The 27,274-nt window shown below is 38.9% G+C and overlaps 3 protein-coding genes and 1 long non-coding RNA gene across 4 annotated transcripts in view; 2 read left to right on the top strand and 2 right to left on the bottom strand.

Annotated features, from left to right (window-relative positions):
- Window positions 1–496: 496 nt before the first annotated feature.
- tmem203 (transmembrane protein 203) lies at window positions 497–5,004 on the bottom strand. The gene is made up of 2 exons (XM_040000962.1): window positions 4,854–5,004; window positions 497–3,116 (listed from the first exon to the last, which is right to left on the bottom strand). The coding sequence occupies exon 2, from the start codon at window positions 2,940–2,942 to the stop codon at window positions 2,529–2,531; it is 414 nt and encodes a 137-aa protein (XP_039856896.1). The 5' UTR covers window positions 2,943–3,116; window positions 4,854–5,004; the 3' UTR covers window positions 497–2,528.
- A 156-nt stretch (window positions 5,005–5,160) lies between these two features.
- On the top strand, window positions 5,161–13,960 carry alad (aminolevulinate dehydratase). The gene is made up of 12 exons (XM_040000957.1): window positions 5,161–5,292; window positions 6,386–6,511; window positions 6,606–6,656; window positions 7,985–8,081; window positions 8,346–8,481; window positions 8,571–8,654; window positions 8,848–8,936; window positions 11,406–11,461; window positions 11,559–11,646; window positions 11,737–11,823; window positions 11,952–12,081; window positions 13,496–13,960. Exons 2-12 carry the CDS (start codon window positions 6,393–6,395, stop codon window positions 13,552–13,554), a joined length of 996 nt encoding a protein of 331 aa, XP_039856891.1. The 5' UTR covers window positions 5,161–5,292; window positions 6,386–6,392; the 3' UTR covers window positions 13,555–13,960.
- On the bottom strand, window positions 9,510–26,054 carry LOC120714629. The gene is made up of 3 exons (XR_005691449.1): window positions 25,203–26,054; window positions 25,157–25,161; window positions 9,510–9,522 (listed from the first exon to the last, which is right to left on the bottom strand). It is a non-coding gene; the product is annotated as an uncharacterized LOC120714629 (long non-coding RNA).
- LOC120714624 (atrial natriuretic peptide receptor 2) overlaps window positions 17,604–27,274 on the top strand; it is a 96,806-nt gene continuing 87,135 nt past the window's right edge. Inside the window, exon 1 of the mRNA XM_040000955.1 lies at window positions 17,604–18,636. Coding sequence (XP_039856889.1) covers window positions 17,940–18,636 — 697 coding nt within the window. The 5' untranslated portion in view covers window positions 17,604–17,939. The remainder of the gene's footprint in view (window positions 18,637–27,274) is intronic.

Raw genomic sequence — 27,274 nt, forward strand, 5'->3', positions numbered from 1 at the left:
AAAATGGATGATGTATAAACATATCCTAGGCTGTAGGTCAGTGTTAACAGTGCCATGGTTAGGTAGATGAAGTCCCAATTATTAAAACTGCTTAAGAGAAAACAAAAGTCATACTTGTTTGATTTCTATATGCAGAAAAAATGGCTGCATTTGACTTAATTATGCAGTAACATAAACGTTTAGTCCTTTACCCCACGAACTAGCGCCCCATTGTGGACAGAGAGAACACAGACTCAAAACATTTAATGGACAACCATTAAATGTTATTTTATTTACATGTATATACAGATGACAATAAAAAGGTAGCACAGAAAAAAAAGAACATAAATAACATTTTAATTTTTAAAAAAAAAAAAAAAAATCAACATATACACAGAATTTCACATCAGGATTTACCCTAAAGTGAGGCCTTAAATACATGCACTACACAGACAGCAAAGGACTCAAAATAGACTAAACACATTACATGTTGTCAAAGTAAACAGCAGTTTGTTTGTTTTTTTAGGGATGATGTGTAAAACAATCCCCTCTGAGTCCCGACAGTTTTCACATCCAGCTTTTTACCAAGTCCAAACCACTTCTCTGGGATGGAGTTTGATGAACACACACGACATAGATTAAAATCCTAAACACATTTTTGCTGGCAAGCAGTTTCTCAGTCCAAGTAGGGAAACAGCAATCAATAAAGCTGCAGCAACGTCATGAAAGTTGCTCAAAAAGGTTACCTGGGGCTTTGCTGCTTTAACATTGAGTGCACAGTGCATTAGAGCGATACCTCTGGAGTAAATTTTCTACCACTGACTAATCAGTGCAGATGTGCCACTATGGTCCAAATACAAGCTCTTTCAAATGTATCACAAAACCTGCACACCAAAATATATCCAGCAAGTGTGCTTCTTCTTTAGATTTTTTTTAAAAATAATAACTCAAGCAGGTGAGAAAATCTTCTGTTTATTATGCACGTTAAAGCAATTAGAAATTAACTGCGTGTTTCCTGAAATGTGAAACGCTCACTTTTTTTTGGGGGGGGGGGGGTTCGCCAATGAACCAAAGAAAACAAAAATAAAAATGAAAAATGGTTATGCTTTAAAATCTCTAATGGCAGATGAAGGCTACACCCACACTAACATGTTTGTATTTTAAACCACAAAATGTCCATGTCCAGACCAACATGTTTCACTTGTGCAGTCTGGACAACAACGGGAGATTAATGAGATGATAAGATTTTTATTATTATTAGTAGTATTTATTTTTAATGGAAATAGGGATTTTTCTTAATGGTGAAGACTAAGAACTAATGTGTGTGCTTGAGCCAGTGTAAAGATGAAACAAATCTTATGCAAAAGACTATGGGGGAAGAACAGCAGTGACAGAGCGCAAAGACAGGCTTGTTTACTTGGACTCACAACAAAGTGGAAGCATAAACTGTCTATAAAAGATAGATGTAGCCACTGTGACTTCACCTGTTGGTTAGTGAAGTTCTGTTATTATGCTTTGAGGTCTGTCACAATACTTGCGTTTTAAGAAGTTTGGATCTGACTGAGAAACAGGAATGCCACAAGCTCACTGGTTAACACATTTCTGACCCAATAATGACCAAAGATTAGAAAATTACCTTTATGTTTTATTTATTAAGACCTGTAACTACCAATTTAACAAATAAATGCATGCGTCACAGGGCAAGGGAGTCAAGTGATGTGTTCCCACAGGCTTTTATATAATTAGAAGTCATTTTGAAACCAAAAGGAATTGCCCCCTGGTGGCAGATTTAAGGCACTTTAGCACTAGCTTCACTTTTTTGGTTTTTTTAAGACCCAGAAGCTACATTCATCTTTTATATGTTTTTTTCCTGTGGGTAGAACTGATGTTGAAAGTAACTTGTGGGATTTGTGATAAAGTGAAACATATGAGGAAGCCTTGGCAACGGCTAAAAATTAAGTCATACTTTTCACAAACATAAAGAATGCAATCATAAATGGTTTCCAAGTCGAGCTACAGTGTTCTCACTTCCTTTTTGTGGCCCTATGAGAAATGTTAGTGTCTGCATCAGCACTTTCAGAAGTTTCAGTTTCTGCCCATCCAGACTACAACACAAAATCTTGACATACAGGCAGCAGAGGACTTTGCCCCAACAATATCATCCTGAAGTCTTTATCCCGTGTACTCCGTATTTATTTTCTGGATTTCTTTCCCCTCTCATTTCTATGCTAATTGTATTACATGTTATTCGCTGGGCTTTTAGATTTTATTTCACTTTTTTATTAACTGTGCTGCTTTTGTGGATTTCTTCTTTTTTTGTCTCATTATAATGTATCTATTTTAATAGGCTATTCAACACATGTTAGTTGTATTTAATGTTTTGTACGCAGGAAGGGATAAAATATACGAGGGCAGTCTCGCATATTTTAGGGGTCTTTAAATGCTGGAGTAGTGAGAACATTTTAAAATGTAAACCTATTAGTGTGGATGTACCCAAAGCTGCTTTCTGCTTCTATGTTGTCAGTTAGATGAAACACTTCAGCTCCTCCTCAGTTGACACGGCACGCTCGTATCATGAGCAGCTGCAGGAGGATGAAAAGCGGCGAGACGATGAGGCCGAACCACAGGTCTTTGGCTTGCTCCTGCTGGGCCAGCTTCTGGCACAGCAGAACTTCACACACCAGCTTCAGGCTGAGCACTGTTAGGACCCAGAGGAGCCGCAGCACCGCCAGGCGCTTCTCGTTATCCTGGTAAAGCCGGATGGACACGATGGCAGTGAAGTATGTGCTGAGGCCGTCTGCAGCAAACAGTGGGACGAACACCAGCCACCAGCTTAGCCCGGTGAACTTATCGACTTGCAGGGCGACCAACATGCTGAAGACCATCAGAGCCAGCAGGTGGAGGAAGAGTTCAAAGGTCGCGAAGCCCAGCCACTGGACCAGCTCTCTAAGGGAGAACAGCATTGCGAAGGACGTTGGGGACGGAGTGACTGTGGACGGCCAAGTCACACACAGGGCAGCCCTGGATGCAGGTCAAAGTACTCCAGGGTGAGGGTGGCAGAGGGCTGATTATCCCAGGGCAGGAGTGGTTAGGTGGTGGAGAGGTGGCACACTGTAGGCTACATCTTCAGATCCACCCTGGGAACGACAATAGAAGTGAAAAAGCTAATGATGATCATAGCTTTGTCATTAAATTAGTTTACCACCTTATTTTTAAACATTTGTTTAGATTTTACAGACTAAACTACACAATTTCAACTCTTAGCCACAGTGTTGGCACAGTTTTTAAATTTGTTACAGACATATAGTACTGTGCAAAAGTCTAGAGCCACCCCTCATTCCTTTATATTTTGTTTTAAGGATGTCATTTTCTTCTAGTGGTCAAGAGCAACACCACTCCAGGTCTTTCAAAGTTTTCATTTGGATATTGGTTGCTTTTTCCATTTTCAAATCTTGTACCTGGCCATTTTCAGAGGAATGCTTTTTGTTTTAATGATAAGCCACTCATACACTGACCTAACCTCACCTAATCCTAACTAAGGATGAACCGGTGAGCCTACACATAAGTTAAAATAAGAATTTTAACTTTCATTTTCAAAAAAACAAACAAAAACAAAACAAGACCCGACAACAACACAAAATTTGACAAGTTCAAAATTGTATTTTGGCACCCACAAGTTGATTCCCAAATTATCCAAAAACCTGGCAAATCTTGGCATCCTGTGCAGTGTGTCCTTTTAATAAAAAAATTAAAAAATAAATAAAAAATTGAAAGAAATCTGGATAAGTGAAGCAGTCGCAGGCCTAAAAAGAAATCTACAGCAGATGAACAGTATCTGTAAGTAATTCCCTAAGAGGAAATCTTTTTTTTTTTTTTTTTTACCAAAGGCCTGACACATTTGGCCCTTCATTTGATGGATATATTACTTGCTGCCTAATATACACACCGTATTTCCATTTGTGTTTGCACATTTTTCAATTAACTGGTGCATTTTAAAATGTAAAGAAATGAGGGGTGGCTCGAGATTTTTGCACAGTACTGTAGTTGCACTTAAAGAAACATGCTTAAGAGAGTTCAGAGTGTGTTGAAGAATAAAGGTGGTCACACCAAATACTGACTCTTCCAAAATACTTCTCTCTCTGTATACATGCTTTGTATTTCCATGTAGCTTCATTTCAATATATCCCTGAATGAATTTATCAGAAATAAACCCTTTTGTGTATTTCAAAACATACTGTGCTTCACTCATCAAAACTGATAACAGGATCACCCAGCACAGTTGAACAAGCAGATTTGTATTATTTTGGAACGTTTACTTATTTATCCTCCACGCACACACACTCATATTTTTAAAAATGTGTAATTATGATTATTCAGTAATAGTAGCGTTAATAACATATGATTTTCTTTTTTAACTATTTTTTGTGTATGCATTGTTTTATTGTCATTTATTGATTTTACAATGTGTTTTAAATATATTTTTTAAAAGTGTACATGATTTTTATTACACTTTATTGTTTACTCGTAGTCTTTTTTGAATGCTCAGGGCCCCCCAAAACACCCATATTTTATAGATACAAGGCTGTTGATTAAACGTCACTGACGTCCACTCCCTCCTGATTTCCAGACCTTGACAGCTCCATAACTATTCTTATTAATCTCAGCCCTACCGCTCTGAGTGAGGTAAACACGTCTGACGCGAGAGTAACTGCAAAAAAAATAGCGTTTAATACAGAGAATCCAGCGGCAATCACGAAGATAGCCTCAATTTAAGCTAATAGCCAGTTAGCTAGAAATGATACTGAGCTTCTAATTACTAACAGTGCGCTTGTTTACATACACAAGACGTGTTTCAGTATAACACTTTTATTTACCTTAGAAACAGATGCGAGTCTTCTTCTTCATCACACTAGATGTCTGAAATTTTAGAAACCACCGAGGCTAACAAGCTGTTAGCATTGTACCTTCTGCTATTTTCTTGCTGCTGAGAGATATCGCGAGAACACTACCCCCACCCCACAGGCTGATACGGTGGCCCTTAAAGGATAATTTGTTTTGTTTTTTTGCGTTTATTTATATATTGTTGAAAAATGCCCAAAGATATATCAAACTGTTACAGATACATGAATAGCAATTATTTGTATTATTTTTTTTCTAAAAAATTAAAAGTATAATTATATTAGACAACCTTATTACAAGCAGAACTGCAGTCGATAGGTGGCGATAGCATAAAACTAAAATCGACACCACCGAAGAAGAACACAATGTCAGTTGACTTCAGTACGGAGAAGTGAGAAGCTGTTGTCTTGAGAGGTGAGTTTATTGGTGTATTTTAACGTCTGCTCTTTTTTCATGTCTTTTAAAACAACTATAACATATTTATGACATTAGCTGCGGTTAGCGATGATTTCTGTAGTTCCCCAGTCAGTAAAAACTATATTTTCTAACTAAACGTGAAGAAGAGTACCTGCTCAATGAAAAGCTTGAATTAAAGTTCAGAGAAGAATGACGTCTCATTTAAAGTGCTTTTTTGGCCTTTGCGGTTCTCACTTTGATCATAAACAAGGTTAGAAAATATTTAGTAACTGTGTTAAGATGCCACTATGCGCTTCCTACGGTGGAGTTATTCTTTCTGAAATCATTACATTTTTACATCCTAGATTTTCCTAAAATTTTGTGGTCCCAAGTTTGCACATAAATAATACTTGCTGTGAAATTTTAGCTTCATATATCAATATCAGTTTGTTTTCTTTCTTTCTTTCTTTCTTTCTTTCAAAAAGACCTGTACCTCCCAAAATGAAAACCTCTACTTACATGTTTGATTGAGCAAACATGATAATTTTATGTTTTGTCGTGCAATTTATCAGTAGATGATCTGAAGAAACAAAATTCTGGAGTTTCTTCATAGTACTCTTATTATAAGACGATAATTTTGGAAAATCTAATTTTTCATTTTAGACCCCATTTACAGACCTACTGCCTAGTAGGGGTCTGATAATTCAGGTTAAGTTGGAAATATATTAAGAAGAATTTAAACATTCAAAAGGAACACATGTATTTTTTGAATATATAACAATAAATGTAATAAAACGATTAAGAGTAATGAAAAAGGGATTATTGGCTCATTTCTTGTAGGTAGTCCTGTCAGGCCAAGTCCGCATTGCAGTTACAAGACCGTAACATAACCCTAAGATCTTGTGGTGAAAAGCTGGTTCAGTCTATTAAGATAACATTTCGGAGGCAGCTGTGGGTTGTTGACTCTGCAGTTGGATTGAGCCGAGCTGCTGTTTGAAGAAGCAGCTCCATGCATGCTTGATCAGTGTTAACGGTCACCGAGCTGATGGGCAAATGTGTGACAGAGAGGGAATATTTTGGATCTTTGTCATTGATGGTTTCCCTGTTTCAGTGTAAAGATGCAGACGCCTGCAGAATCAATCCTCCACAGTGGCTACTTCCACCCAACCCTAAGATACTGGCAGACCTGCATTGCCGATTTAAGACCTGACAATCTTATCTACCCAATCTTTGTTACGTAAGTCTTAAAATGACTTGGGGTTGACCAGAAGAAGTTTAGGTCAGTACATTCAAATCTTCTCACTCTTGTTATGTGGCCTTCTTTGCTGCAGAGATGGTGCAGATGCAGTAGAGCCCATCGGCAGCCTGCCGGGACAAGCCAGGTAAGGTCCACAGCCATCAATAGCATCAAGTCTTCACAGCTGCAGCACCCACTTTCAGAACAGCTTAAAAACCTATTGAAAAAAGAATAATTACATCATAGAAGTGTTCATTTTAACAAAAATCACATGGGGTATGGTGTCACCCTGCAGTTGTGAAACCACTGAGGGTGTAGTCTCCAGATAAAAATAGTCAGGAAGGGCGGAGCCAGAGCCAAACACTGGACCTGGACTGAGATAAGACGAGAATCGTTAGACCTGTACCTCCCAAAATGAAAACCTCTACTTACATTTTTTTGGAGCGTCTTGGTAACAAGACATAGAAATGGAAAATTTATTAAAATATCTGTTTACCATGTAAATATTAATGTTTGCACATATTCAGAATGTAATGAAATTCATTCTGGTTTCTAGTGTGTAATTGGTGTGTCATTTGGGTTCCATGAAACCCAAATGACACACCAGATCACAAACACCAGTTACTTAAACTGCAGAAATGGCGTGTTGATGACATAAAGTCTTGGATGATCTCTAATTTCCTGTTTCTAAATTCAGATAAAACTGAGGTTTTTGTATTGGGCCCTTAAAAAAAAAAAAAATTCAGAAACATCATGTCAAACCAGATATGTCAGATGGCATGACCTTGGCCTCGAGTAACACTGTGTAGTCTTGGAGTCATTTTTGACGACAATATTTCCTTCAGTGTGCGTATTAAGCATCTCTGTAGGACTGCTTTCTTGCATTTGTGCAATATCTCTAAAATTAGAAATGAGTTCACACGTTTATTACTTCTAGTATGGACTATCGTAATTCATTACCGGGCTGTCCTAAAAACTCATTGAAGGCTTCAGTTGAACCAAATATACAATTCCTTTTGTGCATGAAACTAAGAACCAATTCAAGTCACACTGATGAATCCCATGAAAACATTCCTATACCCTGTGAGACTGTTGTGAGTAGAGATGCTATGTACATCACTCACAGAAGCTAAACCAGACTTCAAACAATCCTTAATTTACCACTGTGGAATAAATGGCAAAGGTGATGGTTTTGATTTTAAAAAGCATAAAAGTTAATTTTGGGACAAACTTTTTAATCATGTTCATCAGATTTCATTTATATCTCTCATTGACGCATTGAAAATGAAATTATTTCAGATAATGCTACAAAGTAACTCAAAAAGATGAGCGCTGAATTGCAAGAACTTTAGCTAAACATGAATCATAGTCATTTTTCTTCTATATGTTGTACTTTTTTTTTCAGGATGTGAATTGGACTCCTGCAGAAACCTCACTAACAAAAAGCTTTTGTCATTATATTTGTACCTGCAGATATGGAGTGAACAAGCTGGAGGGAATGTTGCGTCCACTTGTGGATAATGACTTGAAGTGTGTGCTGATTTTTGGTGTCCCGGCTAAAATAGCAAAGGTATGAAGAGCTAAAAACCTCCAGGTAGACTTTTTAAGTCATTTGTTAAAAGTTCATCAGTGAACAGTTTCTGTTGGAAATGATTAGACTGGATTCACTTCGCTGATATTTTGTGCCTGAATGGGAGCAAATTCCTGAAGCCAGAAGCTTTCTGGAAAGCCTGACATCCTGCTATAGCTGGTTGTTACTGCCCGAGGATTTGTACTGACATGACTCAGTTCCCTCACACTTGGACTCGCTGATCTCTCATGCTTCCTCCTTCAGGATGAGAGGGGTTCAGGTGCCGACAATGACGATACACCGGCGGTACTGGCAGTCAAGAAAATCCGATCTTTGTTCCCGGAACTGCTGGTGGCGTGTGATGTCTGTCTGTGTCCCTACACGTCACACGGACACTGTGGTCAGTGGCTTGTCCTCGTAAAGAAGCCTAAAAAAGTTCATATATTTGTGTTGTCATATTATTTATTTATTTGTTATTTTTCTTTGCAGGCATCCTGAATGATGATGGCACACTGAACAATGATGCCAGCTGTCTGCGTTTGGCTGAAGTAGCGCTGGCGTACGCTCGTGCTGGTAATTCTTTACTTTGTTTTTTCATGATTGTGCTTGTTTTATTAGTGTGACAAACTGGAGGAAGCCTCCTCATCCTCTCCTTTCCTCTTTTTTTTTTAAATTTTATTAATGTAAGGCAAAGTTAAAGCCACACTACACTAGACTACATTTGGTGCACTAATCATCGCGTTGTCTGTTGTATGTTGCTCTGCAGGTTGTCACATCATCGCTCCCTCTGATATGATGGATGGAAGAGTTAGAGCCATAAAACAAGCACTGATTTCCAATGGTTTGGGAAATAAGGTAATTGTATTAACTTTTATTAATATTTAGATGCAACTCAGAAACCTGCGACCTAGTCTCATAGTGTGGCTCATCAAAGTATAACCATTCGCCTGTGATCCTTTTACTATTGGGAAAGAATGTGGAAAATGCTAAAAACTGAGAATGATGTTCCCTCCAGAGAATTTCAGAACAGATTTATTCTCCAGGAATAAATCAAGACTCATCAGGCCAGGCAACATTCTTCTTCTATTGTCCAATTTTGATGAACCTGTCCAAACTGTAACCTCAGTATGGTCTTCTGCTGCTATTGTGCAGAGATGCTCTTCTGCATAACAAATAGTTATTTTTAGTCATTCTTATCAGCTGCAGGAGCTGGTGTTACACTCATGATACACAGACAGTGACTGGTAATTGGATTATGTCATTGTTATTTTTATATGGTGTTAATTTTGGCAGCAAATTGTGATTCAGATTTAGTCAGTGCCTTTTAGTCATTATTTAGGCATCTAAATTATTTTAGTTGACTAAATATCATATGATTTATAGTAGACTATAGGGGTGGGGGAAAAAATCGATACTGTGTAGTATCGTGATATTTTGTTTGCTAATAATGTATCGATACAGGGACAGCAGAAATCGATATTTTGTTACAAAAAAGGTTTTTGTGCTCTGACTTCAGAGCATGTTGATCCTTTTTCTGAGCAAGAATCCTGACATTCCTTCACTGTCCAAATGTGTTTAACTTTTTTTTTTGGCAGCAATAAACATGACAGTTTACTTATTTTAATTTAAGACATGTTTTATTTTAATTAAGTTTAAAACTTCTTTATTTAATGTAAAATTATATTTTGTTTTAATTTACTTTCAAATTCTTCAGTTAGTTTTCACAAATTGCATAGTTCAGAATAGCTATAATTGTACCAGATGGTTGCATTCAGTTAAGTTGGGCTAGACTGTAATACAAACCGTTCAGTTTGTCAACAATAAAACTGACTGAAATGAGAGAAAGACTGAGTGCGAGACTTTGATATTAGATAAAAATGAATATTGATAAAGTTTACCTTTATGTACAGAATCTGAATATCGCAAAATATTTTAAAAAATTGCAATAATATTGTATCGTGCGTTAAGTATTGTGATAATATCGTATCGTGGGATGTATGGTGATTCCCACCTCTAGTAGACTACATCCAAGAATTGAATGTTAAAGTTTGTCTGTGAAGGTTCTCAGTCATCCAGGTCATCGTAGTCAAAGGAGCTTGCAAAGAAAAGCGTCTGGACTTCTTTAAGTTGCTTGAAGATGTTTCACCTCTCATCAGAGAAGCTTCTTCAGTTCTAAGGTCAAATGGTGGAGAGTCCCAGATTTAAACCCAGTGGGAGTATCCCCCCGCAGAGGGACAAAAGGACCCCCTGATGATCCTCTAATCGCCTGAGCCAAGGTGTGAAACTGGGTGTGGGTCCCAATCAGCCAGGGTTTCAGGTGAGCTCATTGTGAAACCTGGCCCCACCTTATCATGCGATTTCCTGAGGTCAGATGGCCCAGGATGTGAGTGGGCGTTAAGGCGTCTGGGGAGGGAACTCAAAACTGGATTATAGATGGCAGAGAGTTGGTGTCGTAAACCACCGCCTCTGTTCAAAGATGGTTGCTCACAGTGGACATAGATGGCTTCTTTCACTCCTCTTTCAAACCATCTGTCCTCTCTGTCCAAAATGTGAACATTGGCATCCTCGAAAGAGTGACCTTTATCCTTAAGATGCAGATGGACAGCTGAGTCTTGTCCTGTGGAGGTGGCTCTTCTATGTTGTGCCATGCGCTTGTGAAGTGGCTGTTTGGTCTCTCTGATGTAGAGGTCTCTCCCTCCGTCCAACCTCACAATACAAGAAAAGAAAGAACTCTCGGACTCTCCGCCATTTGACCTTAGAACTGAAGAAGCTTCTCAGATGAGAGGTGAAACGTCTTCAAGCAACTTAAAGAAGTCCAGACGCTTTTCTTTGAAAGCTCCTTTGACTAATGTTAAAGTTTGTTTACCAGAGAGAGTTGCGCCACAGGGTTTACCAAGAGTCTTATTTTCCTTGACACCAAATCAAAATGTGTCCATACTTCTACTCTTCTCTTCCTCCCAAGCATTGACATTTTGTCATGTTTCCATGAGGAACGGGGAGCATGGGAACTCCCACCCTGTTTGTCAGGAGCTGATCACATTGTGCGCGTCTGACCTTTCTGCACAATGAGATTACTTCTGATTGGATCACTTCCAAACTTGTCCCACCTTCCTACACATCTTAATTAGTTGTGATTGGCTCTCGTCTCTCCAGACCGTTTTCATCCTGTTGTTATTCATCTACGAAATTGTCAATACTCTTCATCAGTTTTTGTCCCCGTGCAACAGTTTTTTATGTCATCAGGTGGGAAAAAAGGTTCTTGACAAAAACTGTAATAAAATAATCTTCTTGAATTTTTTTTTATTTTTTCTTCTTTGTTTTCAGGTTTCAGTGCTGAGCTACAGTGCAAAGTTTGCTTCTTGCTATTATGGTCCCTTCAGGTAAGTGAACTCCAAACTCCATTGTTAACAGATCAGTCAAGGGGCACTTTGAAATGAGAAGAGGCCTAACCCTACCCCTTGCTGTGTTCATATACAGGGATGCTGCACAGTCGAAGCCTGCATTCGGGGACAGACGCTGCTATCAGCTGCCTCCTGGCGCGCGAGGGCTCGCCATCAGAGCTGTGGTAAATGATTTGTGAACACGTCTGTTTGGCAAAAAAGTTTTTACACTCAAACACTTGTTGGGTATCCTGAGCTGTTGGTCTGTGCTGCAGGAGCGAGATGTGAGAGAAGGTGCAGACATGCTGATGGTGAAGCCGGGTCTGCCATATCTGGACATCATGAGGGAAGTCAAAGACAAGGTGAGCAGCTATATTTCATGTACCAGTCCAGTGAGGGTGGGAGAATTCAAAGAAAGCATACTTAAAATTCCTTCAGTTAATTAGCAACACTTTAAAATATTAAATGTTCTTTGGTTTCCTCGCCTCAGTTCCCCACTCACCCCTTGGCAGTGTACAATGTGTCTGGGGAGTTTGCTATGATATGGCATGGCGCGCAGGCTGGAGCGTTTGACTTGAAAGCAGCTGTGATGGAGGCCATGACAGCATTCCGCAGGGCAGGTGAGACCCTCTGACAGTGTTTAATTACCTCAAAGAAAACCTCTTAATGTGCAGAACACTGCGCTTTTAAAGCCCCAGTCTGATGTTACAGGTGCTATTTTTAACCTCTGTTTATGTTTTATTTTTTCAGACAACAGTTGATACAGTTAGGCTAGTAAGTGTTTTGGCAGTGACACTAGTTTACCTGTTTATTTTTTCCTTTGTACTCCACCACAGTGGATTTTAAATCAGCCCATCCAGATGTGCCTGAAGTACAGACTTTCAGCTTTATTTCAAGGGATTTAACGATAGTTTAACTATCTTTTGATAACTTTTGGTCTCTTTACTTTTTACCCCTCAACTGTAAAAGGTATATGGGGTTTTGAGCAATGTGAACACCAAAGTTTGTGTAGTGTGTGACATAAGACTTTCAGATTGATACCATAGGAGTATCTACTAATAGGCCACTGCCAGTACTTTTTACTTTTAGAGTTATTAAATTTGTGAATACCCTTAAATGACGGCTGGTTTTTACCCCAGAGCAAAAATAAGAAGCAGGTGATCTCTGTACAGGAACGTTTAATATTCACCATCTTGTAAAATATGATCACAAGCTGCTCTGAATCATTTTTCTTTCATTTAGCTAGCTGCTTACTTTTCACGTTGATGCAGTCTGTGGTGAAAGGGACCAGGATGAGTCCACAGCAGTCAGCTGAATTAAGAGGAAGCTAAAGTAACAGCAGAATACAGATAACACATTTAGCTTTCTTGTATTTCTTGTAAACTGGTAAAGACTGACAGCACCCATCCTGTCTCTCTCTAGCAGCAGTACCTGCAGCATGCAGGGGTGAGTCTAAAGGGAGGCACAGAAGTTACACTGCTACATGTATTTTAAAGCTTTATTTACTTTTCTTCATCCATTACCTGCTGCTTATTTGGGTCCTTTCATTGGTACGGCACTCTAAGAATAGATTCCCAGCCACTACCTCTATCTCTTCCACCCAACCCGGGGTGGATGCTTGAAGACACTCCACGTTGTAGCTTGGGCATGGCTGTGTAAAGCCTGAAAGTGTGAGGTTGGCCCACCACCCGCAGGAGGAGCTGCAGGGTCTGATGCAGTGTGGTCTAATCCCCAGTTACCAATATAAAGCGCCTTGAGGCGACTGTTGTGATTTGGCGTTATATAAATAAAATTGAATTGAATTAATATATATTTTTATATTAGAAAATATACATCTAATAATGTACTATTCTCATAGATTAGGCTAGCAGTAATTAAATCTGCTTTCTTGTGGGTCAGTAACAATCTGGTCTTCTGGTCTGGGCCCAAGTGAGGGGAAAAAATTACATCCAGTTTCTATGTAGCTTTAATTAAGTGTTAGTTCTGCTCTGGATTTGGCTAATATTAATAGCTTCTCCTTGCTCTTTGATGTAGGCGCTGACATCATCATCACCTACTACACACCTCAGCTGCTCACCTGGCTGAAGGAGTGAAGAGAGATGATCTGGACCAGAACAGAGGTGGACCAACTGACAGGGCATGCTCGCTAAAAATCCCTTTAAGGGGGAAAAAGGAATAAAATTCACAAATTGTGATCCGTTTTGGGCCTTTTTCTAATGTTTATGGTCAGTTTCATGATAGCAACTCAAATGGCAAACTGCACATGTATCCACTGATACAGTATCATATATACCTGTCTGAGCTTATCAGGGGCTGATATGGAGCCGAACGCTGAGAGTGTAAATGCAGATTTTTCATTGTGACTTCTGGGTGTGTAGGATCAGTGTTAAATAAAGTCAGTTATCTCTACTAACCGTATATCTGTATGAATCATCCTAAAATATCTGCTATATGTGAAGTATTTCCAGAGAAAATAAAGTCATTCACTCGGATCTGTAACTGTGTGTATTATTATTATTTTTAGTCTTGGTTTAGTTTTTTCCTGCTATGATTACACAAGTAATATGATTCCACCACTACTCTCATTACATAAGTACTCTGATTACTGTATTACTCTGATTACCCAAGTACTCAGGTAATAAGATTACTAGATAATCTAAGTACTCTATTACAGTTTTACCCAGGTACACTGATTACCTGAGTAATTTGATTACAATAATTGATTCCAAGCATCGTACCTAGTTATGAGAGTAGTGGTGCAATCAGATTACCTGTGTAATCAGAGTAATCAGATTACCCAAGTACTCTGATTACAGCTTTACTCTGACTACACATTACTGATTACTACCAACGTTTTAGTTACAGCAAGCCACAGACCAAGTCCAGCAATTTATCCAGAAACTTTGTTGTCTAGTAACAAAAATATACTCCTAACTCTAAAATCGGTGGCTGGCTGGTTGATTTGTTTAACTTAATATCGCTACATAAAGTCAATTGACACCTACTGAGCTTTATTGTTTTTTACTTTTATTTAATTTTCTGAGTTTCATCTTGTTTTCTGGGTGATATCGGAGCAGTAGGAATAATCAGAGCAGAGCGCCTGCAGTGTTTCTGGTCTATGGTGATGATTTTTGAAAGATTATGTCTTAAAGGAAGGAGACAAACATGCTTCTTTTTCTGTGAGGTTTTTTTTTAATTGAATTGTATTTCTAACATACTACTATTCAATAAACATTTCTGTTATAAGGATTATGCCAAACACGCAAAATTAATTCTATGGTTGTTTTTGCAGCGTATAAACACCTTGACTGCTGTCTTTTGAGTCGCAGAAAAGCTGTTAAATGAATCATGAATGTCTAATTCAAGGTGCTGCAGTGTGGGTAGAGGTGATCACAGCTGGGCAGAAAAAAACCTGTAAGAAGCAGCATCAAAACAGCAAACAGCTATTTTAATTGCTGCATATGACCTCTCCCTGCCTCTTCACAAGCCACATTTTAGATTATTTTCTGAGGAGTAAAGTTCCAGCTGAGCAGGAAAAGCCATTAAGATAGAGTCAAATATCAAAGAGGTGTCAACCTTACTACAACAATTGCAAAAAATAATTAAAAGAACTAAACTTAAACTAGAGGTGGCCAGAGCGATCCAAATATCGATAGTATCGATACCAACACTAGTATTGGTATCAAATTGATACTAGGAAGTTCAGTATGCAGCCTGCTGAACTGTGTTAATTATATCTTTGGAACAAATAAACCTCAAAACATGCGCTATGAAAATTGTGTGGTTTAGAGACCGTAAGGTTTACATTCCAGGTCTCCAAAATCCCAGTTTCAAAACACATGAAAAGCTGAAAGGTGTGTTTTGTTGTGTCAACTAATTATTGTGGAAAGTAACAATCACAGTGATATAGTGGTGATTAAATTGTGTTCAGAATTTGCAAATTGAGAATTCATCTCATAAGTCATAGCACACATACTCGCCCAATTAGCTGCCTGAATAACCTTGGCAACACTGGCCCTGTATTTTCTTGGTATTGGATCGATACCAAAATTTGTAGTGTGGCACAGCACCACTGTGAATGAGGGAAAGTATGAATATTGAATGTTTTTGTTGAAATGTCCAGGCAAGTATATACATGTTAAATGACCAGATATACGTGTTCAAATAGCGTCAATTAACACACAACTTCAGGTCTTTTGATTTCTATATGATAATTCTTCATAATTAAACAATAAGAAGAAGTAGTCTGATGTCCTGTAACCATTTTGAAATACAATAGCACATTAAGTATCGGTTTCGGGTCAGTATCGTCAATACCACCCTGATTTTTACTTGGTATCGGATCGGACAGGAAATCAGTGGTATCGCACATCGCTAACTTAAACATTAATGAATCATTCATTTATCATTTTCAAAAGCAGTGATGAAGAGCCTGAATTGTCTTGAAGAAAATACAGTATGTGTGTAGCTTTTCAAAAACAAAACAAAGTGTTGGACATTTTATTCATTTTAACATTAAATTTCATTCATAGCTTTTCTTGGACCCTGTCCACGATGCTTGATGAGTATATCTATAAAATATCTATAATAAGTATAAAGTAAACACTATATCTGCTTATCTACTACTTCAATGTGGGAGAAGAGTTTTTTTTCATATAGCCTTACATTTTCAGTTTTTGAACTCCCTTAACATGAAAATATTCATTATTTTACACATATAAGGAACCTTTTTACTCCATTTTCATCATCACAAGGCTCTCTTGCAGAAGGGCTGGCCCACCCTTTAATGTACACAGAGACGATTTTAAGGAATTTTGACCCCAAGATGGAGCTTCAAACCATATTTGAGCCTTACTTGGCTGAGTTTAGGGGAAAAATACTGCTTTTTTAGGTTCTTGGTTCCCTCGGATAACTTTAAGAACCTAAAAAAAGAGATCACGTTGACTTTAACTCAAGTGCTTAAGACATCCATGGGTGCTATAGGAGCACCTATAGGAGGTGCTTGGAAACCCAATGTTTTTGTGTGTACCATTGAACTTTCTATTTTCTTCCATGACTTTTATTTTTTGGATTTTAATCCTTAGTTAGGTGGAACTGAAAACTATCCACTTCTACTGAAAATTAAAAAGATAAGGTGACAGATGTGGGCTGGATGGTTAATCAAAATGTAATGTTAAAAAAGTATAACTGTTCGTGTCCCATACTATACTAGCAGCCTGTCTCCTGGGAATCTTTTTAATGCCTGGAAAGAATTCTGTGACGTTTTATACAAACACTCATTTTACCAAGTGAATCAAATTTCCGGACTTTGCTGATTCCCTGTTGTGACCAGAACCCAACAAGCAAAAAACGGACAAAGAGTATGTTTACTTTACTTAAAACAGGAACAATTTACCCTTCCATGCGTGTCCCTGTAAATACACACTAGTAATGCACATGAGATACAAAGTGAAAAGCAAAAACAACCAAAAATCATAAACTTAAAAGCTAAGGAGAATTTAAAAAAAACCTGAAAAAGTTGTAGTTTGGGGCCACAAACAGGAGCAGCAACATTCAGGTGTAACATCTGCAGACTGAAGTGACTTCACCAGCTCACCTGAAAGACCTTAAATCAGTTTAGTAACACCAGCACCTTAAAACTGGCACAGTTTGAGCAGCCTCAAGAACAGTCCCAAACTTATTCCTTCTAAACATGCTTGCTCTGTAATATGTGACACGGCAGGCAGGGGGCGACCTAACTCCGCTTTTTAATGGGCTGTTTCTTCATACACTGCAAAAAATACCAAATATTTTAACAGGCGATTTGACGTGTTTGGATTTGTCATCTTCTGTGAACACTTCACGTGTATAAGCGTGACTCAGGGCACCTTCTTCTTCTTCCTGATGCAGTTCGTTTTACTTCATCTTTCCAAGAACATAAGTGACAGTCAGAGTCTGCCGTGTTTCATTTAAGTGGGCACAGTGAGGTTTTTTAGATTTCAAATGTATTATAAACTGTATCGGAATTATCTTAAATCGGTGAAACATTAAAAATTACCTGAATAAAGGAAATAAACTGGGACACGCTGATTTATTGACACTGTAGGGCGCACTTCTTGCAGTGTGTGACGTGTGGGGGCCGAGCAGAGGGCTGCTCTGATTTAACTTGGAGTCATCTGGATGTGTGTTATCACTCTCCGAGAGACTGTCAGCGTAAGGATTGCGCAGCGCTGGAAAAGTCACTTTGGAAGTACCACGAGTTCACTAGCGGTGGATTTTTACGCATCGGAGACGCATGGCACAACCGGACTGCCATGACAAGATGACGCATTTACCGACTCTGTGGCACTTGTGATTGAGAAAGAGAGCGAGAGCGAGAGAGAGAGAGAAGGAGACAGAGTGAGGCAGACGGTTTGGTGTCAGGTTGCCACATCCGGCCGTGTCTTCTCTCCAAACAGTGCGCTCTCCGTTGCCGTGCGCTTTCTCTTTGAGACGAGAAATGGGATGCAGAGGCGCGCTGGGATGCTGCGTGCTCGCTGCACTGTCTTGCTGCCTCCTCCCCGGCTGCAGAGGTAACATAACCGTGGCCGTGATGCTCCCGGACAACCACCAGAAGTACCCGTGGGCTCTTCCGCGCGTCTTCCCGGCACTCCTCATGGCGCACGAGGACCTGCACGTCAAACACAAGCTTCTGCTCGACCGCTCCATCAACATCCTGAACTACAGCACGGAGGACCCCGCCGCGGGGTCGTGCGCCGAGAGCCGGGCGCAAGTAGTGGCCGTGGACGCCAAGCTATACATCCGCCCGGACGCCTTCTTCGGACCCGGGTGCGTGTACCCGCTTGCCTCCGTGGGGCGATTCGCATCCCACTGGAAAATCCCGCTAATCACCGCTGGTGGACCCGCGTACGGCTTCGACAAGCGGGAGGAGTACCGGACCATTGTGCGCAGCGGACCGTCCACCACAAAGCTGGGGGACTTCGCCAACGTCCTGCACACGCACTTTAACTGGACGTCCCGGGCAGTGGTGATATTCTACGACCGGCGGCAGGACGACCGGCCGCACTACTTCCTCTCTGAGGGGATTTACCTGAACCTGAAGGAGCAGATGAACATTACAGTGGGGGCCCACCCGTACCAGGAGGACTACAAGTACCACAAGGATGTCATTACTTTTATCAAGGAGAGCGGGAGAAGTAAGTTCATGCTGAGGGAGGTGTGATTAAAAGTTTGAAATTTGGGAAGTTAAAAAATGGGTATCTTACAAACCAACAGAAACAGCAGCTCTAAAAGAGTATGATTTAAAAAAAACCCAAAAGATTTATTTGTGTGTGTGTGTGTGTGTGTGTGTGTGTGTGTGAGTGTGTATCTTTTTTTCTGTGCATTTTATCTTGAAGTAAAGCAGATCTCCAGCTGGATATTATAAAGATAATGTCAGTGGATGGAAAGCGAAATTTCCATCATACTGGATGATCTGCATGGGAAACAATTTGGTTAAGTTGCATGCATGCAGATTTATTTCCCAATTGTTTGAGGGAGGAAAAAAAAATCTATATTCGAAATGATTTAAGTGCATCAGACCGTTGTGGAAATAACTAGATGTCCACAATAGGCATTTTGCTTTTTCTCCCAGAGTGAGGTCACAGTGAAGTTTTTTCCTAAGAAGATACAAACAGAAGTGGACTGGAATAGGTGCAGGGAAAGCCTGTTTACTCGGGAGTTATTACACAGGAATGTTTAGGCTGTGGGCAGTCTGCTGCTTTGAGTTTATTGCCTGGTGGAGGACCACCACCTGTGTTTTTTAAAGACACAGAGAGAGAGAGGAAAGTTGTGAGTAAACGTGTGTCCTTGCAGCCAAACAGTGCTGCTTGCTTTGTAATGAGAATATAAAGGAGGCTTACAATCAATTCAGCCTGGTCAATATTTGCTGTGCAGCCAAGTAAGTTAGGTTTATATCAATTATTTAAAAATCATGTGGAGATAAAGTTTCCAAAGAGAAAAAAAATAGCAAAGCTGTTTGAGGGTTTTGTACAGGGACCCGAAAACAGAGAGTCCCAGTTCATGCAGTTCAAACTACTACATTACTGTGCAAAAGTCTAAAGCCACCCCCCCCCCATTTGTGCACATTTAGCTGGGAAAATATGAAATTGGTGCACAAATTTATTGAAGCTTGTGCAAACTTACATATAAATACAGTATATAAATCAAAAAAGAGTTTGTATGAGTCTAACAAGCTTGAAAAATCAATATTTGGTGTGACCACATTTGTTCTTCAGCACAGCCTGAACTCTCTTAGGAAAGTTTTCTTCTAATTTCTTTAAGCAGTCTTGTTCTCCACGGCTTCACGAAGACAGTCAGAGCTCTTGGCTGCCTTTTGCTCCATTCTCCATCAAGATAATCTCACACTGCTTCAGTAATTTTGAGATCTGGGCTCTTGGTGAGGCCGATCCATGACTGATAGTGTTCCCTTGTGTGATTTTCTATCCAGTTATGCTTTTACTGCATTGAGAATCTGGCTGGCATCATTTCCATCCTGAAGAGAGCACGTTCCTGTGTTCATCCCGCCATCAAGCTTATCACAATCTCTAACATCCCTCAAACCATGATAGAGCCCCCACCGTGTTTTACAGATGGCTGTAGACACCCACTGTTGTACCTGTCTCCTGACCTCTTCCAAACATTTACCTGAACCAGAAATTTCACATTTGGGTACATCACTTCCTCATACCTGTTGCCACTTTTCACTTCAGTTCTTGTGTAATTTGATGTCCCTCAGTCTTTTCCCACCCTTATAAATGGCTTCTTGACAGCCAGCTGTCCTGAGATCCGTCCCTTAAGTTCTGTGTCCGGTCTTTGTTCTATTGCTATCTCATCTGTTTTAGATAGTGTTTCAGACTTGTCCTCAAAGCTTTTAAGGTCACACAGCATGCTGAGTATGCATATAGAAGTTCTTTAGGAATCAACTTGTTGGGCTCAAAATACTATGTTATGTCTGCTAAACTGTGTTATTATTCACATTTTTATTGCTTAAACTAAAGAAATGAGAACATTATGTGTTTTTTCAACAGGTTGCTGGTAATAAAGTACCCAACGAAGATTATACTTCTTTGCTAAGTTGTCTGTTATGTGTAGACACAACACTGTTTCATCCCTTTAGTTAGATACCTTTTTTAGTCCTGGAATGATTCGTAGGTCATGTTAAGTGGTTCACCAAATAATAACTTTTTTCTTTTTTCAAAATGGTCAGGTGAAGGACTGGATGGAAAATTAGTGAAAAAGCAGCCAAATGAAAACTTTGAAAACCTCTATCACACCTGGAGAACTGCTGCTCAAGATAGGGTTAAAAAAAACTGACAGAAAAGTCTGGCTATATGACTCGAGTCTTTTGCACAGCACCTTATATAAAATATAGATGAACAACTGAAACTGTTTGCTAAAAGTCCAAACAAAACTGTAATCTAAATTTACTGGATTAATAGTTGAAATGAAGTAACTGGCTAACATTTTCAACATAAAGTTATAAATTAATTAGAATTAAACAGTAAAAACTGAAACTTCTAGCTAAGCTGATGATATGAAGAGCTGTTAAAACTACAAACCGTACATAAATGGTTGAAATAATAAGCTTACAGCAAAAGTAGCAGCAGTATAGTAATAGTTGCTAGTAGTACAGGAATGGACCCCCCGCGACCCTGAAAAGCATAAGCGGAAGTGAATGGATGGATGGATGGATGGATAGTACAGGAATGGTAAGCTGAAAGTCGTGCAGATACAGGTTTAAATGAGTTTGCTGAAAATGAAAAATGTTGAAGAGAGACGTATTTTGGAGTCCAGGGCTGTGGGTGTAGAGGAGATGGAAAAGGTTGGGGTCCACTCCACGTTTGATTAAATTATGGGGCATTATGAAACATGAAAACACAGTTTTCCCTCAGTGGAAACAAACAGAAATAAACTGCAGCCAGTAGAAGAGCTGGAACAAGACGATACCAACAATGCCACGGTGTCAGTAGACTATTAGATAGCCTTAAAGCTTCAACCTTGAAATATTTTGTCCCACTGAAAAAAAACCCCATTCATCTAGACGTCAGCAAATCATAATACCGCTATTTCTTTAAAGGTAGCAGAAGGAGGCCTTTAAATCTCTCACCACTCTTCTGTCCTTTACAAACTGGAAATATCATGAGTCCGATTGATGATTACTGCTCTTGTGAAAATGCATTTGTGTGGTTGAATCTTCTGAGTCTTCTGAATGGTAAGGTTATCATTGGATCAGTTAACACTTTGTTCTTCACTTTAGATAAGATATTAGATCCTAATATCTTATCTAAATATTAAATAATATTAGAATTTCCAACTCTTATTTTTAAGACCCTCAACCCAGTTCTTCATCTGTACAGTCTCATTTGTATTGATACGCGTCCGTGTACAAGAAATAAGTATTTTACACTTTTTTAAGGGATGAAAGAATGCTAAGTTTGGAGGTTGGAGGGGTTTGGTGGTGGATGTAATCATTTCACTCCATGCACCAGAGAAAACACTTAAGTTGTATAATTTTAAATACGTTATATATGCATTATTAATTTAAAATATGTTATCATTAAGACTATTTGGCTGTATTGAATAAAAACTATGTTGCTAGAAAATAAAAACGACTTGGTTATGCTACAGTCACACAACAGAAAACAGTGGATATTACTGTGAGCGTTTGCAACAAACTTGTGATCTCGTTGCCTGTGAAATGGTTGCTTCTAGAATAGTGACGGGTCTGCAACAACTTGCAATCAGTTGCTGTTTTTAAAGTGACTTTGGTGTGTCACGACCAGAGATGGTCTGTAATCCGATTACTTTTTTCGAGTAACGAGTAAAGTAAGGGATTACTATTGCAAAAACGGTAATTAGATTACTGTTACTTTCCCGTAAGCACGCTGCGTTACTGCGTTACTAAAACCGTGATTTATTGCGAGAGTGTCTCATGACGAGTGCGACGTTCTTGGCAACAGCTGTATGCAGATCAACAATGGATAATATAATAGTGCGGGAGAGAGTATGAGCGTGCAGCGTTTAAAGCGTGGAAGTACTGACCTTACTTTGAGTTTGATTTCGTAAAAAGTGACAAAAACATTAGTGTCCGCTGTTCACTGCATGGGAAGAAAAATTCTTTTTACAGCGAAAAACCCCTTAAACTTCCGAGCAAGCACCGAGTGCGCTACAACGTAATGGGAAATTCACAGAGAAACTCGTGGATTCTTCCACTGATTGCTGCGGCACACCTGCACCAGGGTAAACCTCCGCCTACCCTGCTCCTGCTATACGGGTGAAAATAGAGCAACAGGACCGCTAGTCTTTGATATTATTTATTTTCTGCTGTGTTTCACTTGCATTTATTTGAAAGACTGAGTGTAAACACAAAAAACTATTTTATTTTATGTGCTGGAATGTGCAGAAAATAGGTTTAAATGTTGAACAAATTTCTTCCAGTCAGTGAATGTTGCATATAATTTAATTTTTGCTTGATGCATAAAGTTAAAAGACTAAAACTAATAAAACTATAAAAGTTTTAAAAAGAGACTTTTCCATTTGATTACATTTTGTATGATGGATTATGTAGAAAAAGTAGAATTGGGCTGAAAGATCTATCGCTTTATCACCTATTTAGGTTGTAAATCGTGTTTTTAAAAAGTAACTAAGTAATTAATTACTTTTGAAAATAAGTAATCAGTAAAGTAACGGGATTACTTTTTTGGGGAAGTAATCAGTAATTAGTTACTGATTACTTTTTTCAAGTAACTTGACCAACACTGGTCACGACGGCATTAAGACGGAGTCAGTGTGCTAATGACAATTATGTGTTTGTGACAATATGGAAATTAACTGTAATAAATCGGCAAAAAAATCACAAATCTTTTGCAGAAATTCACATTAAACAGAATTTTACATAATTATTTGGAAAATGACATAGGTACTTGACAACATCTCTTTTATCTACCATATAAGAAACACAAATTTACTGCAGAGTGTTGGAAATCTGTCTGTTTATAACTTAGATGTCAGTTATTTCCAGATTTGTGCCAAAGTGTCTGAAAATGATTGCGGTCAGACTGAGTCTGTTTACAGACATGTTGTCCCCTCCACCAGGTAACCTGTGCATTTGCTTTGAAATTGGTAGCCCAGGATGATTGAGGGTGTTGCACTCTTAACCTCTGGTTGACCAGTTAGTTGCTGCAACTACTTGCAGTTGGTTGCTGAAAGCAAACATTTCCATTCCATCACAGAGCAACCAATGATTGCTCTGTTGTCAAGCTCTTACTGTGACGTGACTGAGCCACTCGGTTTAAGCATTTCAGACTCTTTGATTGGCTTCAGGAAATCAAAGCTGCTTTGTAAAAAGTACAATTTGGTGTAAGGCATTAAAGACTCCCTGGTTTGCCTTAAGTAGTGCTGTTTGGTATGACTATTACTATTATTTGTATTTTTAATGCATAATGGGGCCTTTACTGTACATAGGCTTACAACGGCTCATTCTTCTCTCAAGTACACATAAATATAAAGCACTTAGATGTCCACAATAATAAGGAAAAAACATACACAGAGTCGAAACAATTAAAAAACCCCATAAAATAGAGCATATTGTCTGTTTCTGAATATATTTAAAAACCATAGCACACATGAAATTTAGACTGCAATACTGGTATGTCCAATATACCACCCGGTGCGAGGTGTAGACAAAGAAACCGACTCGGTTAGGTTTAGAATTTGTTTTGATGATTTGGTTAATGCTCATTTAAAAGCAGTTTTCTTGGCTGCCAGTCTCAAAATATGCCTCCTACATTGGTTAAAAGGTAATTTTCACTGTCAAGAAGAAAAACAAAATCATATCCAAGAATACAAACAAATATGTGACTTTTTCTTGACTGTTGCACAGTTTGTAATATGAAGGGTTTGACGTTGAGTGAAGTGCATTGCATGCGGTCTTTATATTCGGTCTTCAGGAATGTATCCTCATAGTGCTAGTGTATATTTGCAAATTATTCATCTCTCTATAATTGCAGGAACATTTGGACAGAATCACTTTTGGATTAACTCAACAAGTCAGAGCAAAATCTGCTTCAAGCGGTAAATCCTTGAGTATTATGGTTTCTGGCACGGGCAAACAAGCTTTAAACATCTTAATCTGTTGTTACAGTAACAGCGTCAACAAATAGTGGGATAAACACAGTGTAAAGGTAGTTCAAGCAGGGAAAGGAGGAGAAACGTGCTGGCAGCTGAAACCCCCACGCACACACCCCAAATAAATTGTGGAGCTGCCACAGTGAGCTGGAGGTCAGAGGAGCTAATGGTTTTGTCAGGGCTTGTTGTGGCTCAGCACTCATTTTTGTCCCGGCAGATATCCTCCAGGCTGTCAGCTCGGACTGCAGACTGGGTTCAAAAAGCAAAGGCTGAGACGAGAAAGAAAATGTAGGCTTTTAATGTGAAGCCTTATATCACTGGAGGTTTAATAGCTTACCAAGTTACTGCATGCTATTTGAAGCTACAAAAAAACCCCTTTCACCTGTTCCACTATGACCTCCAATTTCCCCAAAATTCCTGATTTTAATATCCAAAAAATTTAGATGGGGGAAGTAATCCAAGAAGTGGTGGTATGTTTCTGTTAAGAAGGACATTTTATTCTTTGTTAGAGTATATTTTGCATCATTGAAATACAAGCACATAAAATACACTGCCTGGCCAAAAAAAACAAAAAACAAGTCGCCACCAAAACAACCTTTAGCTTTGATTATGGCACACATTATCTGTGGCATTGTTTTGATACGCTTCTGCAATGTCACAAGATTTATTTCCATCCAGTGTTGCATTAATTTTTCACCAAGAACTTACATTGATGATGGTAGAGTCTGACTGATGCGCAAGGCCTTCTCCAGCACATCCCAAAAATGATCAATGGGGTTGAGGTTTGGACTCTGTGGTGACCAATCCATGTGTGAAAAAGATGTCTCATGCTCCCAGAACCACTCTTTCACAATTTGAGCCTGATGAATTCTGGTACTGTCATCTTGGAATATGCCCATGCCATCAGGGAAGAAAAAAACCCATTGATGGAATAACCTGGTCATTCAGTATAGTCAGGTAGTCAGCTGACCTCATTCTTGGAGCACATACTGGCTTGTACAGTAGGCACTAGGCATGATGGGTGCATCACTTCATCTTGCCTCTCTTCTTACCTTGATGTGTGTATCTGGTGATGTGCAGCTCCTGAGAAGGTTTGTCTATTTGGAAAAACAGGCTGAAGGTGCCAGTTTGTTGTGGAAGAGCTTAAAGAAATGCATGGATGAGTGGTGTCACAGTGGCTATGTCCATCTTTTGTACTGGTATATGGTCAAAGACTAGTTCAAGAAGCTGGAAACCAGGTTTTTATGCATTTAAGTTGATTATTTAAGTATATAAATCTAAGTTCGTGTATTTAAGTTTATAAGACAATGATGTCATGAGTGCCAGTGTTCAATATAGGTCAACAAAATAGGCTCAACATAGGCTCAACAAAATATGACTGACCAGACTCCTACACAGACAAGTCACAGCCATCCCATTTTCAATCCCATTTCAGTTTATAGGTGTGTAACGTCACCACCCAGTAGACTATATCTGACCACAAATCGTAGAGGAGGAAAATATTTTTAACTTTTGTAAAGGAAAATCTTTTGTTTGACTGTTGGCCATATTTTAAAAAACAAAACTGATTTAAGAGATTTCTTTTCCTTAAACCTGCAGATTAGTTGGAAATTAAATGAATTATGGAGGACCTCTTTTAGATGACTGATTAGCATAGAATAAAATATTTTGCTAGTTTGTTTTAGGATTAGGCTTTCTTCTTAGTGAAGGTTTGTTCTGTGGGGGAAACAGAGGAAACGGGAGAAGCCTTCACACTACAATATGACATCAGCTTTGGACTTAAATTCAAGCAATCACTCAGTGAGTGCACATATGGATAAATGAGATTAGTATTTGGACTTATTTTAAGGTTACAGGAAACATATACAGTGCATAGTCAGCCCAGTCTAAATACTGCCATTTTGTTAAAGCTTCTGCTCCCCTTTGGTGCCTTCAAATTAAGCCCAAGGTAACTCTTGGTGTCTGTGGGAAATATAAGATGGGTCTTGAGAACGACACTGGTAAATAAGCCCTCAGCGTAACATTTAAACACACGGTGGAATGCCTGTTTTTGTTTTTCAATGTGCAGACTTGATGTTGTTGAGGAGCATATTTTAACCCAAACCACAATCTTTTCCATGCAGGTTTGAGTGCCAGTGGGTAAACACAATTATTTTTACAGAGAAGGAATCACAGCGAAAAGATGAGCCAGATATACAAGTTTCTCTTTACTAACCATCTACTCCACATACTTATAGGACCTTTTAAAATGTACCCAAAATGCACTTTTGAACATTTACTCCAGTAAATTAAAATTCTTCCTGTTAAAAGGGAGTTTTTCCTTCTCACTGTCGCCAAAACGCTTGCTCATAGGGGTTCACATGATTGTTGCGTTTTTCTCAGTATGTATTATTGTAGGGTCTACCCTATAATATAAAGTGCCTTGAGGTGACAGTTGTTGTGATTTTGTTGCTGTATAAATAAAACTGAATTGAATTGAATAGCTCTTTACATCAGGATAGCTGTCTTTTGGTTTGCGCAGATTGTCAGCATTATGACCTTTGATAAGAACCATTAGCATAGTGGGAGCAGTGGCTTGTTACTCTGTTTATCTGGGTATTGGTAAACTGAAAAACATTTAACTTCAGTGCACTGAGGCTTGTCAGGGAGTGTATTTAGTTAAAGGGC

This window comes from Simochromis diagramma, unplaced genomic scaffold, assembly GCF_900408965.1.
Source record: "Simochromis diagramma unplaced genomic scaffold, fSimDia1.1 OVJJ01000596.1, whole genome shotgun sequence".
Classification (NCBI taxonomy): Eukaryota; Metazoa; Chordata; class Actinopteri; order Cichliformes; family Cichlidae; genus Simochromis; species Simochromis diagramma.